Source organism: Mytilus trossulus, chromosome 2 (genome assembly GCF_036588685.1).
Source record: "Mytilus trossulus isolate FHL-02 chromosome 2, PNRI_Mtr1.1.1.hap1, whole genome shotgun sequence".
Classification (NCBI taxonomy): domain Eukaryota; kingdom Metazoa; phylum Mollusca; class Bivalvia; order Mytilida; family Mytilidae; genus Mytilus; species Mytilus trossulus.
This window is the reverse complement of record NC_086374.1, coordinates 73,579,812-73,595,702: the sequence shown is the minus strand read 5'-3', so window position 1 is coordinate 73,595,702 and position 15,891 is coordinate 73,579,812. Positions and strand designations below refer to the sequence as shown.

The 15,891-nt window shown below is 31.4% G+C and overlaps 1 protein-coding gene across 6 annotated transcripts in view; it reads left to right on the top strand.

Annotated features, from left to right (window-relative positions):
• Window positions 1-4: 4 nt before the first annotated feature.
• The window catches only part of LOC134707976 (rab GTPase-activating protein 1-like), a 66,850-nt gene continuing 50,963 nt past the window's right edge, over window positions 5-15,891 (top strand). For 2 of the 6 annotated variants that reach the window (XM_063568178.1, XM_063568173.1), the window contains exons 1-4: window positions 5-120; window positions 1,362-1,670; window positions 13,376-13,583; window positions 14,865-14,882. In XM_063568178.1, the coding sequence (XP_063424248.1) occupies window positions 1,403-1,670; window positions 13,376-13,583; window positions 14,865-14,882 (494 nt within the window). In that variant the 5' untranslated portion in view covers window positions 5-120; window positions 1,362-1,402. Of the gene's footprint in view, window positions 272-1,361; window positions 1,671-13,375; window positions 13,584-14,864; window positions 14,883-15,891 lie in introns of all 6 variants that reach the window. The other 4 variants (XM_063568179.1, XM_063568177.1, XM_063568174.1 and 1 more) reach the window with 3 other exon arrangements.

Sequence of the window (15,891 nt, the reverse complement as noted above, 5' to 3'; positions counted from 1 at the left end):
GTTTTTCTCCGGAAAACGGCGACTGACGGAATGTGCCGACCATATGACATCAACCGGATGTAGGAAATGAAGCGCCACCATAATCAACATCGTTAATGAAAATCTAAAAATCCAGACTAAGTCAGTTTAACAGTTGATAAAAGACTTTAAAAAACCCAACTATATTTGACAGCCAGTTGAAAGTTCTGTTATTCCTATACAATATTGAGAAATTAGCTAAAAAAGTTATGCCTTAACTGATTTATGAGAAAAAAACAAGTGTTTTTTTACAGTAAGCCTATGACACCATATCTCAACTCTTGTTGTTATGATTGGTTTCACATTGATTTAATATCAGACAAATGATACATTATGAGTTATTAGTGACTGTTCTTCATTTCAGATGTGACAACTGTTATCATCTACGTGCATTGAAAGAAAAGATCAAAGTATACCCCAAACACCATGTACACTTACATGACTTAAAATTTTATGATAAATTATTTCAAATATTTGCCAATATTAGATGTCTTTTATGAAATATTTAATATGCCACAATGCCTTTGTTATTATATCTCAGTATGAACTGCTCAATTATTGTCGTCTTTTACACAGAATCAACCAGTCTTACTCAATCATAAAAACACAAGATTGGTGTATGAGACGACTCTCAATCAAAGACTGAAAATAATGTCGTTGAAGTTTACAACTTTAGACCACCCTGCACACTTCAACAATGAGCTAAATCCAAATAACATAGTAAGCTATGAAAGGCTTTAAAAATAACAAGTGTAAAGCAATTTATGAGAACATTTACTGCCTGATTTATTTACAAGATAAAGAAAAAACAAATGGAATACATGTACATGTATACAACACGTCTAGCAACAATTTTCATATGAAATCACTTCGTTATGGGCTTCTGTCCTGGGACAGACACACACACAATGTTGGGGTCAGACATGTTTGTTGGTGCCAAACCACCCCCCTTTTTGAACACAACAAACAAAAGTTACTTTCAGTACTGATTCATAATTAAGCACTCTTAAGATCAGCATTACCTATAAATGCAATGGTAAACTTTAAGTATCAACCGAATGTATATACATGTTTATACCTAACAATCTAATGAATGCAATTTAAGCTATATGTAAATTGATATCATGTTTACCAATGTAGCAGTCAACTACATCTACAAAATTGTACATGTCCAGGACATACTCGTAAATAACACACATTTCTTTAATATATGTACATTTTGTACCAGTACATGCTTATACAAATTTTAGTTTGCAAATTTTATTAAACAAAAAAAGAAAGAATTTCTATTAGAATATGTAGAACAAAGACACTTTTCGTAAAATATTTCATAATTATTTTAGGTCCAGATTGGTAATAATCTGTTAATAATGTCTGTGTGACAATGGAAGACACTGTCAGTCGGAGCTCTCTAGATTCTTCTTCTACTGGTGATGAATATGTTGTGGTCAATGGGGAACCAAAGCTGAGGATAACTGGAGATATACGAGATATAAATGATGAAATCCTTGACAGAATGGCTTCATCATCAACACTAACCTCAACAGATTCTTTGAATAAGGAACCAGAGAATGATTTTAATGAGCATCATGCAATACAAAGCAGCCAATCAGTGGATGAATTGTCATCAAAGCTACAGCAACAAAATGCAGGTACATTGTACATGTCAGTGTTCTCCCTGAATTCAAATAGAGGACATACATCATGTCCTGCACCAAAACTCAAAAATTGATTTAAGAAGGATTGCGGTTACCAAAGTTTCAGATAAGCGTTGTTTTTTGTTCTTACAAATTTTATTTTTTTCACTATCAGTTATTACTTAATGATATGGTACAAAAATTAACCAAAAAAAGCAATTCTGTTTGGCCCCAGAGGACTTTTAGAATGTTTATATCATTAAAAAACCTCTATATTCATTCCCTTTGGTCCAAAAATGCCATTTCTTGGCATTAAAATTGAAATATCTTTTTTAACACATTGGTGACCTATATTATTTATTTTTGTTTTCAAATAAGCTGTACATTTCAAGCAATTTCTGTAATGAGGTTATGTTTTTATTTTGATATGACCTCTATTTTTTTCAATGGTTCAACACAAAAAAAAGGACATAAACAAAAATGATTGCTTTCGTCGTTAACTTTTACAAAAATCTTCTCCTCTGACACTACTAGACCAAATTTAACCAAACTTGGCCACAATCATCATTGGGGTATCTAAGATGGCCGCCATGGCTAAAAATAGAACACAGGGGTAAAATGTAGATTTTGGCTTATAACTCTGAAACCAAAGCATTTAGAGCAAATCTGACATGGGGTCAAATTGTTGAACAAGTCAATATCTATCTGCTTTGAAATTTTCTGATGAATTGGACAGCCAGTTGTTTGGTTGCTACATTTGTACCCCTGAATTGGTAATTTTAAGGAAATTTTGCGGTTTTTGGTTTTTATCTTGATTACTATTATAGATAGAGATAAACTGTAAACAACAATAATGTTCAGCGAAGTAAAATCTACAAATAATTCAAAATGACCAAACTGGTCAAGTAACCCCATTAAGGAGTTATTGCCCTTTATAGTCATTTTTCACCAATTTTTTCGTAAATTGGTGAATCTTTTACAAAAATCTTCTCCTGCAACTTCTGGGCCAAATTTAACTACATTTGGCCACAAACATTATTAGGATATCTTGTTTAGAAAATGTGTGCGGTGACCTAGCCAACCAACCTAGATGGCAGCCATGCTAAAAATAGAACATAGGGGTAAAATGTAGATTTTGGCTTAAAACTTGGAAACCAAAGCATTTAGAGCAAACCTGACATGGGGTAAAATTGTTTATCAAGTCACTATCTATCTGCCCTGAAATTTTCTGATGATTTTGACAACTGATTGTTGGGTTGCGGACCCCCAATTGGTAATTTTAAAGAAATTTTGCTGTTTTTGGTTATTATTTTGAAAACTATTATAGATAGAGATAAACTGTAAACAGCAATAATATGTTCAGCTAAGTAAGATCTACAAATAAGTCAACATGACCAAAATGGTCAGTTGACCCCTTAAGGAGTTAATGTCCTTTGTAGCAGGGTTGGCAAAGTATTACCCGCCTGGGAAAACCCGGGTTTTCCCGGGCTGGGCAATACTCCCAGAAAGTGGGAATACTGGGCATTACTGGGCAATATGATTTTTTAAGCTTATTTTAACACAAAATAGTAAAGTCTTGGTGTAGTTATATAGTATTACAGCTAAAAAAATACTTATTATACAGATAACCATTGACAGTGACTGTCATTTCTTAAAGAATGATTATTTCAATTTCGTTCCCTTCTATGTAGCCGAAATACATGATTTGCACATTTAAGGAAACCTTGTTAATTACTATATATATATGTATACCAACTATTGTTTCAATAATCCATACTTTGGAAAAAAATTAATGCAATGTTTAAGTGAATTGTTAATTTCAAATGTTTTACATTCATACATTTGTCATATTGCTGAATAAGCACCCTAAGGGGTCATGCCATTAACACTTATAGAATTGAAAGGGCTGATTATTGTTACATAAACAAATCTGCATTCTAATCTGAATAATTACTTACTAATAAGTGACAGTACATATTTACTTTATTTAAATGTAAATTTTCTTACATGTAATCAGGGACGTATATATAAGTCCTTGATGTAATTGTTAATTCTTAATAGGACGGTATTGCGCATGCCCAAGTTGAAGTGAAGTGAAAATTTTCGCTGTGAAAAATTTGTGGAAATATATTGGATTTATATAAAATAACTTGTTTATATGCAATCAAAACCAGTAAGTTTTGTATTTAGATACTGTTTAAAACCTTCAGTGGTTCTAAAGTGAACTAGTAATCAGTTATTCAGTGACACAAACACTTTACTTTGTACGAACAAAGAAAAACATCAATATGGCGGGAGTAGATATTTCAAATAGTACAGTAAGAAATCAAGTAGACCAACGTAAACGCAAACCCTCGCAAAATTTAGATGGGCCCGAAAATGAAACTGAGACGAAAAACAACAACAAAAGAGTTAAAAATGACGATCCTAATAACTCAGAGTCAGCAGTTTTATATGCAATTAATACTTTGACAGAGAAAATGGATCTAGTTTTCGATTCTCTAAGTAGTCGTATGGATAATATGGAGAAGAAATTTGAGGACGGATTATCGAAAAAGATAGCTGATGCTGTACGCAAGGTCGTGCATGAAGAATTTGGTAAAGAAATCTCCAACTTCAAAAAGCAAATAAATCAGGACATTGGCAATATAAAATCTGATTTAGATAAACTCGCAAAATCTTACGCAGAAGTTGCAAAACCATCCGCAAATAATAAGAAATGTAACATTGTATTAAAAACCTAGCCCCGTGTACGGTAGAGGTAAATGACCCATCTGCCACGATGAACACCGTTAATAAATTATTACGAGACGGATTAAAACTAACGGACATCAAAGTTAGTCAGGCAAAAAGGTTAACACCTAAAGGCAAAAACAAGACGGGTTTAATTATTGCAACGGTAGATACATTTGAACAAAAGCAAAAACTTATGAAATCAAAATCCAGTTTGAAAAAGTCTAAAAATTTTGCAAACGTTTACGTTGAAAATGATCTTACACCTGAAATGCGTAATAATGACCACAATTTACGGCAAATTCTTAAAATGGTTGGAAAAGAATGGAATTTCAAAGTTTTTGGTGGTAGAATCCTCCCAAATAAAACAAGTTAGGAAAACGTCAGGCTTGGTGTGTGGAACGTAAATGGTTGGTCTAAATATAAAAATTCTGATAATTCTAGGATTAGAGAAAGTGTTTTGAATTTTCTTAATGTGGATATAATTGGTGTTTGTGAAACCTTCTTAAAAAACGATGATAATATTGAAATTAGTGGTTATCAATGGTATGGCCATAATAGAAAGTATAAAAATGCAAAAATGAAGAGAGGATCTGGTGGTGTGGGTGTATTGATAAAAGATGAAGTCTTGGATAATTTCAGTGTTTCAATTCTTGATAGTTCAGTGGAAGATATTTTGTGGATTAAATTATCACATAAATATGATGATTCAAATAATATATGTTTCTGTGTTTGCTATTTACCACCGGAAGGGTCAAGTCGTATGAATGATGGTGAAAAATTCTATAATGATCTACTACATGTACAACAAGTTTATTGCTACCAAAATGAAGGCTTTGTGTATATTGGTGGAGATGTTAATTCTAGATGCGGGAGCGATCAGGATTACATACAAGGTGTGGATGATATTATAAATGACAGAGAAATAATTGACTTTTCTAGTAACAAGTACGGTGATCTTCTAATTGACTTTTTGACCAGTTGTAACTTGTGTATGCTAAATGGTCGTGCTGATGGAAATAGCGACTTCACTTGTGTATCAAAGCGTGGACGGTCAGTTGTTGACTATGTCTTTGCACCTCATGAACAGTTAGACATGTGTACAAGCTTTGACGTGTATTTGATGTCTGATCTTATAGTCGATACTGGTTTGAACTTTGAAAAGTCTATACCGGACCATGGACCAATAGTTTGGACTATAAACGTAAAGAAAGACATTGCATGCAATACAAGTTCTATTGGCCAAGCACCAAATACAGATAGACCCAGGTACAATTTGAAACGCTCTCCATTGAACTTTCTTAACAACAAAACACACATTCAAGATACTATTGACAAAATTGAACACGAACTAGTCACAAATAAAGACATAAATAGTGCATATACAGAGTTTGTTACTTTAATTGAAAAAGAGATGAAAGACACAGTTCCCGTATTGAAGACCCCAACAGGACCAAGTTCGGATAAAAGGAAGAAATCGCTTCGAAAACCATATTGGACTGAAGAACTTACCTCATTATGGAATAAAGTGTGTTTTAAAGAAAAGCAGTGGTTGAAATGCAAAAACTGCACTAATCTGAGACGTCAACTTAAACAGGAATTTTGCAATATTCGTAATCAGTTCGATAAGCTAAATAGAAATACTAAACGTAACTTTCAATTAAAGGAGCAGGATAATTTGTCTAAACTGTTTCAAAGTAATAACACTCGGGACTTTTGGAAATACATTGGTAATATTGGTATTGCGAATGAACGTCGCCAAAACATTCCATTCAAAGTAAAAACAGATGAAGGCTTTAGTAGTGATGTTGATGTTGTCCTGGACAAATGGAAAACAGATTATGAAAAACTATTTAATTCTGGTGATAATGGCAACTTTGATAACAATAATTTAGACTGGGTAAAGGGAAATAATCATGTTTTCCCGACTAGGAACTGTGACACTTTGAACTGCCCTGTTACAAAACAAGATGTCATTGACGCTGTAAATAGGACTAAATTGAATAAAGCAGTCGGTTTTGATTATATTCCTGAGGAAAGTTTACGTAATAGCATATGTATAGACCTGTTATTTAAACTTATTTCATTCTGCTTTCAAAATGGTAAAGTGCCTGATTTATGGTTAAATGGAATTATTAATCCTATTCCAAAAAATGATAGTGGTTGTAAATTCGATCCTATGTCATATAGAGGTATAACTATTTTATCTATCCCATGTAAAATTTTTGCTGACATTTTAAATAAGCGTTTGAATAAATGGCTTAATGAAAATGAAATTTTATGTGATGAACAGAACGGTTTTCGAAAAGGTAGAAACTGTACAGATCATGTTTATGTATTAGATAATATTGTTAAAAGTAGAAAAAATGCAAAAAAGGATACATTTGTATGTTTTGTTGACGCAAAGAAAGCATTTGATACCGTTGATAGAGACTGTCTAATTTTTAAATTGAAAAAAGTTGGTATTAGCGGTATATTTTTAAATTGTATTACTTCTTTATACAGTAATGTTAATTGTGCAGTCAGAGTAAATAACTTTATGACATCCTTTTTTCCTGTTGCTCTTGGTGTAAAACAAGGCTGTGTTTTATCGCCGACTTTATTTTCTATCTATGTAAATGATTTAGTCTCAGATATTAGAGAAGCAAATTGTGGTATTCAAATAGATGACATTATGGTCTCTATGTTATTATATGCTGATGATATTGCATTGATTGCACCTGATGCAGAGAAACTGCAAAAGCAGTTGGACATTTTAAATAAGTGGTGTGAAAAGTGGAGATTAACTCTAAATAAAAACAAAACCAAAATTGTTCATTTTAGAAATAAATCTGTACTAAGAAGTAATTCTCAGTTCAAATGTGGCGAACTTTGTCTTGAATATGCAGCTTGTTATAAATATCTTGGTGTACTTTTGAATGAATTTTCAGATTATTCTATAATTGCCAAAGAATTGTATAAATCAGCTAATAGAGCTCTTGGTGTTATTAAAGCAAAATTTTGTAAAACTGGTGGTATGAATTTTGATGTATTTACTAAATTATATGACACTTTAGTCAAACCCATTTTTATACGACCGCAAATTTTGAAAAAATTTTCGTCGTATATTGCTATCACGTTGGCGTCGTCGTCGTCGTCGTCGTTGTCGTCCGAATACTTTTAGTTTTCGCACTCTAACTTTAGTAAAAGTGAATAGAAATCTATGAAATTTTAACACAAGGTTTATGACCATAAAAGGAAGGCTGGTATTGATTTTGGTAGTTTTGGTCCCAACATTTTAGGAATTAGGGGCCAAAAAGGGCCCAAATAAGCATTTTCTTGGTTTTCGCACTCTAACTTTAGTAAAAGTGAATAGAAATCTATGAAATTTTGACACAAGGTTTATGACCACAAAAGAAAGGTTGGGATTGATTTTGGGAGTTTTGGTTTCAACAGTTTAGGAATTAGGGGCCAAAAAAGGGCCCAAATAAGCATTATTCTTGGTTTTCGCACAATAACTTTAGTTAAAGTAAATAGAAATCAATGAAATTTAAACACAATGTTTATGACCACAAAAGGAAGGTTGGTATTGATTTTGGGAGTTTCGGTCCCAACAGTTTAGGAATTAGGGGCCAAAAAGGGACCCAAATAAGCATTTTTCTTGGTTTTCCCACCATAGCGTTAGTATAAGTAAATAGAAATCCATGAAATTTAAACACAAGGTTTATGACTATAAAAGGAAGGTTGGTATTGATTTTGGGAGTTTTGGTCCCATCAGTTAAGGAAAAAGGGGCCCAAAGGGTCCAAAATTAAACTTTGTTTGATTTCATCAAAATTGAATAATTGGGGTTCTTTAATATGCCGAATCTAACTGTGTATGTAGATTCTTAATTTTTGGTCCAGTTTTAAAATTGGTCTAAATTAAAGTGCAAAGGGTCCAAAATTAAACTTAGTTTGATTTTAACAAAAATTAAAATCTTGGGGTTCTTTGATATGCTGAATCTAAAAATGTACTTAGATTTTTGATTATTGGCCCAGTTTTCAAGTTGGCCCAAATCCAGGTCCAAAATTAAACATTGTTTGATTTCATCAAAAATTGAATAATTGGGGTTCTTTGATATGCCAAATCTAACTGTGTATGTAGATTCTTAATTTTTGGTCCAGTTTTAAAATTGGTCTAAATTAAAGTGCAAAGGGTCCAAAATTAAACTAAGTTTGATTTTAACAAAAATTAAATTCTTGGGCCTCTTTGATATGCTGAATCTAAACATGTACTTAGATTTTTGATTATGCGCCCAGTTTTCAAGTTGGTCCAAATCAGGATCTAAAATTATTATATTAAGTATAGTGCAATAGCAAGTCTTTTCAATTTCACAGTATTGTGCAATGGCAAGAAATATCTAATTTCACAATATTGTGAAATAGCAAATTTTTTTTTAATTAAGAGTTATCTTTCTTTGTCCAATATAGTAAGCAAGAAATATCTGCAAGAATTTTTTAAATTGGAGTTATCTTTCTTTGTCCAGAATCAACTTAAATCTTTGTTATATACAATATACAATGTATATTCACTTTTTACTACCAACTGATAAATTTAAATAATCTTTACCATTCAGTGATAACAAGCAGTTTTTTTTACATCTTAATATTTTATGATGTATTTAAATGAGTAGTAATTGTTGCAAACTCCATTAGAATATTTTAATTGAAATTAGTTTTGGAATAAGGGAAAGGGGGATGTGATTAAAAAATTGGGTTCAATTTTTATACAACCGCAAATTTTGAATTATACGACCGCAAATTTTGAAAAAAATTTCGTCGTAAATTGCTATCACGTTGGCGTCGTCGTCGTCGTCGTCGTCCGAATACTTTTAGTTTTCGCACTCTAACTTTAGTAAAAGTGAATAGAAATCTATGAAATTTTAACACAAGGTTTATGACCATAAAAGGAAGGCTGGTATTGATTTTGGGAGTTTTGGTCCCAATATTTTAGGAATTAGGGGCCAAAAAGGGCCCAAATAAGCATTTTCTTGGTTTTCGCACTATAACTTTAGTTTAAGTTAATAGAAATCTATAAAATTTTGACACAAGGTTTATGACCAGAAAAGCAAGGTTGGGATTGATTTTGGGAGTTTTGGTTTCAACAGTTTAGGAATTAGGGGCCAAAAAAGGGCCCAAATAAGCATTATTCTTGGTTTTCGTACAATAACTTTAGTTAAAGTAAATAGAAATCAATGAAATTTAAACACAATGTTCATGACCACAAAAGGAAGGTTGGTATTGATTTTGGGAGTTTCGGTCCTAACAGTTTAGGAATTAGGGGCCAAAAAGGGACCCAAATAAGCATTTTTCTTAGTTTTTCGCACCATAGCGTTAGTATAAGTAAATAGAAATCTATGAAATTTAAACACAAGGTTTATGACTATAAAAGGAAGGTTGGTATTGATTTTGGGAGTTTGGGTCCCAACAGTTAAGGAAAAAGGGGCCCAAAGGGTCCAAAATTAAACTTTGTTTGATTTCATGAAAATTGAATAATTGGGGTTCTTTAATATGATGAATCTAACTGTGTATGTAGATTCTTAATTTTTGGTCCCGTTTTCAAATTGGTCTACATAAAGGTCCAAAGGGTCCAAAATTAAACTTAGTTTGATTTTAACAAAAATTGAAACCTTGGGGTTCTTTGATATGCTGAATCTAAAAATGTACTTAGATTTTTGATTATTTGCCAAGTTTTCAAGTTGGCCCAAATTGAGGTCCAAAATTGAACATTGTTTGATTTCATCAAAAATTGAATAATTGGGGTTCTTTGATATGCCAAATCTAACTGTGTATGTAGATTCTTAATTTTTGGTCCAGTTTTAAAATTGGTCTAAATTAAAGTGCAAAGGGTCCAAAATTAAACTAAGTTTGATTTTAACAAAAATCAAATTCTTGGGCCTCTTAGATATGCTGAATCTAAACATGTACTTAGATTTTTGATTATGGGCCCAGTTTTCAAGTTGGTCCAAATCAGGATCTAAAATTATTATATTAAGTATTGTGCAATAGCAAGTCTTTTCAATTGCACAGTATTGTGCAATTGCAAGAAATATCTAATTTCACAATATTGTGAAATAGCAATTTTTTTTTAATTAAGAGTTATCTTTCTTTGTCCAGTAAAGTAAGCAAGAAATATCTGCAAGATTTTTTTTTAATTGGAGTTATCTTTCTTTGTCCAGAATCAACTTAAATCTTTGTTATATACAATATACAATGTATATTCACTTTTTACTACCAACTGATAAATTTAAATAATCTTTACCATTCAGTGATAACCAAGCAGTTTTTTTACATCTTAATATTTTATGATGTATTTAAATGAGTAGTAATTGTTGCAAACTCCATTAGAATATTTTAATTGAAATTAGTTTTGGAATAAGGGAGAGGGGGATGTGATTAAAAAATTGGGTTCAAATTTTTCTCATTTGAAATTTCATAAATAAAAAGAAAATTTCTTCAAACATTTTTTTGAGAGGATTAATATTCAACAGCATAGTGAATTGCTCTAAGAGAAAACAAAAAATTTAAGTTCATTTGAATACATTCATTCTGTGTCAGAAACCTATGCTGTGTCAACTATTTAATCACAATCCAAATTTAGAGCGGAATCCAGCTTGAATGTTGTGTCCATACTTGCCCCAACTGTTCAGGGTTCAACCTCTGCGGTCGTATAAAGCTACGCCCTGCGGAGCATCTGGTTACATATGCTTCCGGTGTATGGGGCATTAATATACATAATTGTATAAATAATTTGCAAAACAATGCTTGTAAATTTTTCTTAGGCTTAAGCAAAAGAAGCAGCAACTTAGCTGCTAGAGGTGATATGGGTTTTTTATCAGGCAATGCACTACTGAAAGTTGAAGTTTTAAACTTTGGAATCGTCTAAAATGTGACAATACTAGTAATATATGTAAAAAGGTTCATACCTGGGCGATTAGAAGAAAATCGTCATGGGATTATAGAGTTTTACAGTTAGCTCGTAAATATAGTTTGATTATAAATGTAGAAGATGAAATTAATATGAGTAATGTATGGGACTCTATACAAGTTTTTGAAAAAGAATATTGGCACCATGAAGTATGGAATGATAAAAATAATGTCAATGGTAATAAATTAAGATTTTATAGATTGTTTAAAACTTGTATTGGTACGGAGCCTTATGTAAAGGTAGTTAATAATAGATGCCACCGACGTATTTTGTCACTATTCAGAGCTGGTTCGTTACAACTTAAAGTTGAAACAGGTCGATATGCTAGACCACCAGAACCTCTACAAGACCGTTTATGTATTTTTTGTGACAGTAGCCAAATTGAAGATGAAAAACACTTTCTTTTTAATTGTTGTTTTTACTCTGATATCAGACATGAATTATATGCCAAAGCCTGTCTTTTAAATGTTGATTTTGAGAATTTATGTGATGTTGAAAAACTTCGTTATCTTATGTGTAATGAGAATGTGGTTCCTCTTTTAGCTAGTTCCCTTTATCATATGTTTTATCGACGAAAACATGTCATCTAGAAATTATATATGTTTTGTTATTTTTAATTATTTTTTTTAATTTACGAAATACATTTTAAATGTATCAAAGCTGTCCTTTTATGTATGTATTAGATGTTTGTTTTAATGATAGTGTCTCATAAGTCGTTTTTGGCTGGCATCCTTTTACATAAATGTTGGGTTCTTATGACTTTATGTATATATATATATATTGATATTGTAATGGATGGTGACACTTTAATAAAATAAATCTTATCTTATCTTATCTTTATTTAAAAAAAAAGTTTTTTGCTTTATGATTTACAGTTTTACCAATTCAGACAAACAAAAAAGGTTATATATATCTTAAATGTATAAAAACTGTGTTTGATCACTGAATCCTCTATAAAATTCAGACCAGTATTTTATATTACCCAGTATTGCCCAGTATTACCCACTAAAACCCAGTAAAGCCCGGGTTTTCCCAGTATTTCCCACTGGGCTGGACAATACTCTTAAAACCTGGGTTTTTGCCAACCCTGCTTTGTAGCCAATTTTTAACAATTTTCATTAATTTGGTAAATTTTTGTAAGTTTTTACAAAATATTTTCCTCTGCAACTAAAGGGCCAAGTTTATTATAGATAGAGAAAATTGTAAGTAGGGAGAATGTTCAGTAAAGTCAGATCTACAAACACGTCACCATCATCAAAACACAATTTAGTCATGAATCCATCTGTGTCCTTTGTTTAATACATGTGTGTGTATGCACATAGACCAAGGTGAGTGACACAGGCTCTTAAGAGCCTCTAGTTCTATTAAGTATATGATAAAGTTCATTTATAAAAAAATATACATGTAGCTAAATCCTATATAAAAAAAAAAAGATTTATACCCGTGAGCCTCCTTTTAAAATTATATTTGAAATTGATGTGTAAGCTTTTAATATGTACTAAGTCTCAATTTTCATATCCTTGTAAGAACCGAGAAAATGTGATAAAAACTAGAATAATGTAGTCTTTTGACAAAAATTGATAATGTGGTATTCCAAATTGATTCCCAGTGTCAATTAAAGACTCAATTTCACAGTAAAAACTAACTTATTGTTAAAAAAAAATCACAAATTTTGAGAAACATAATGTCAGCCATGTAGTTGAGAGGAAAAATAAAGAACTGAAGAAGGCCAATGGCCGAAACGTCTTGAAAAATTGGTTTATTTAAACAATTATATAAACATGTTTTTGTGCTCCAGATTTTTAGAAAAGAACGTAAAATTTTCTATTCCACAGAGACATAATATCCCCCAAAAAACATCCTGCTGACATTTTATGAAACTCCTCAAATTTGGAATTAATTCCTAGGATCAAAATTTAAAAAAATTATACCCATGAATACACATTGTTTAAAAAAATGTTTGCAATCCAATTAATTATGTGTTTGTGTGTTTAAGTGTGGCTTGTCACTTTTGTAGTTCTCTGATGTTCATATTTTCTAGCAAGAGAGAGATCAGTTTCACTTCCTGCAACCTCTCTGGAGGAAACTGACACAGTGTTCAATGGAGTTACTTACCTTGGATGTGCTCTTGTCAATGCTCCAAGGAGTGAGGTAGAAATCTACAGGAACATGGCCATATTAAACGAACAAACACAGATGGTGATACCTATCATTCTGTCCGTGCCAAATACATCGATAGGGAATATCAGGTAAATGTCATACCTGAAAAGGAAAAGAATATTGAGTCAACTCTGGCTATATCTTTATCAGAGCTTTTCTGGGTTCCTTCTCGATTCTCCTATTACCAATAAAATCTTACCACAACATTGCCCAATAGTGTTGATACACCAATCAATTCCTTTGAGAAACAGAAATTTTGAAGTACACATGTAATAGATTTATTTGGTTTCACAATCAATTCAGTTTATCACCTGTGTATATTATTTATACATTAACATTATACACATAGATGACCATTGTTACCATTGACCCTAAAAAAAATCATATGCTTACAAATGTTTTGATATTTCTAAATCCTTCATGAACCTATACAACCATAGAATGCATCTAGAAATATTTTTGGCACTGCTAATTTGTTCAAATTGATGTAACCAGAGTTGACTCTATTTAATGTCGTTATAATGTAATTTTGTTAGTACTATTTGTCAAGTATGAATTTATGTGTAATCTGTTTCCATGAATACCACATTCGACATGATGTGCCAGAGATGGTGACAGATTTCATTGACAAATTTTGGACAGTGCATTCGGATTCATATATGGGTTGCTGTTATTTAATAGAGGACTTGGGATGTGGGTTTGGTCAGTGGACACTTTGTATATGATTCTGCCATACATACTTTTTTGAAATATTAATAACTTCATTTAAAAGGTCCATTTTCAGAAACTTCCTCTACTTGAAGTACTTTCCACCACCGTATGGGGCACCTATACATGTATTTATGTTAAAATTCTTACGTGTTTTGCATAAGTTGAATAGGGTATCAATGTTGTATGCAGTTTATTTAACTTGAACCAATTTATTTGTCATTTTATAACTATAAATTATAATTATGACCTTCTGTTGTTGTTCTGTGATGTGCCCTGTGGTAAAATAACACCATTGAATTTTTACTTAAAAAATTTGATTGAAGTGAAATAAGTCTCAATTTAATTTGTTTATATATTTTCATTGAGTTATCAGACAAGCCTGTTGAAGAGGCATTAGCATATTTGGCTCAAGAATTTTATTGAATCATTCCTACTTCTCCATATGTAGCATTTCTTTAAATGTTTAATTATCAAAAATCACTGCGATTCAATTGAAAATTACAGTGATTTTCCCTGAAATTTGTCTCAGTATTTATTTAATGGGAATACACACTTTTATTTGCTTTCCTGATAAGAAACTTACACAGTTTTGTATTAATGGTGATTTCTACCATGTTAACTTTGTATTAATGTACTTTTGTTTTATCTTTGCATTGCAGACAGGATAAATTGGTTCGGTATGCATTTTATTCATTTCCCTCTCTTTATGTTTTTCTGGTGTTTTGTGCTTGTTTTATGTTTTCTTTGTTTTAGTGTATTAATTTTAGTTGCTTCACTTTATAACCTTCATATCTTTTGGAGAAATAACATTGAGTGATTAAAACTAATGGTTGACTGATGACAGTGAAAATGATTTTTGCAATAACTCTTTGTCATCATAATCTAAACTTTTGATAGTAATCTATTAACACATCATTTAAATCTTCAATCACATTTGCAAAAGTTGAGTTTTAATTTCAAATTGAGATCTTTTTAATTCTCTTAAGATGTATTTGTTTCATTTGTTTTATTCAATTATTACACAATGTTTTCAGAAAATTTATAAGAATATGTAATAACACTATCATTTCAAAGGACAGGGTTTGATTACCTTACTGAAATTGGAACATCTATGTAATTTAATATTTTAATTCATGTCTGTTTATAGATGTTTCGTCCCTAAGGGTATCACCAGCCCAGTAGTCAGCACTTTGGAGTTGACATGATTATCAATAATATGGTCATTTTTATAAATTTTCTGTTTTCAAAACTTTGAATTTTTTTCGAAAAACTAAGGATTTTCTTACCCCCAGGAGTAGATTACCTTAGCTGTATTTGGCACAACTTTTTGGAAATTTGGGTCCTCAATGCTCTTCAAACTAAGGAATAATAATACTGTAGTTGAAGAGTTGCCACTGGAAATGTAGATTTGACTATGAATATGTTATTATAAATATTATACTGAACGTACACAAACACTTTACAGCCACATTATTTACTTCACTTCTCACCTTGTAGTATGCACAAACTTTCAACTTTGTAATCCATTCCAACATACGTTATGGAAATAATTCAGAGCTTAAAAATAATTTCATGTTTTAATGACAATATCTTGATCAGATTCAAACATCAGTTCTCAATGAAATTTTATATAAGTTAGGAGATTTTTCCATGTTAGTTTTGAGAAAAATGTGTTATATATGATAT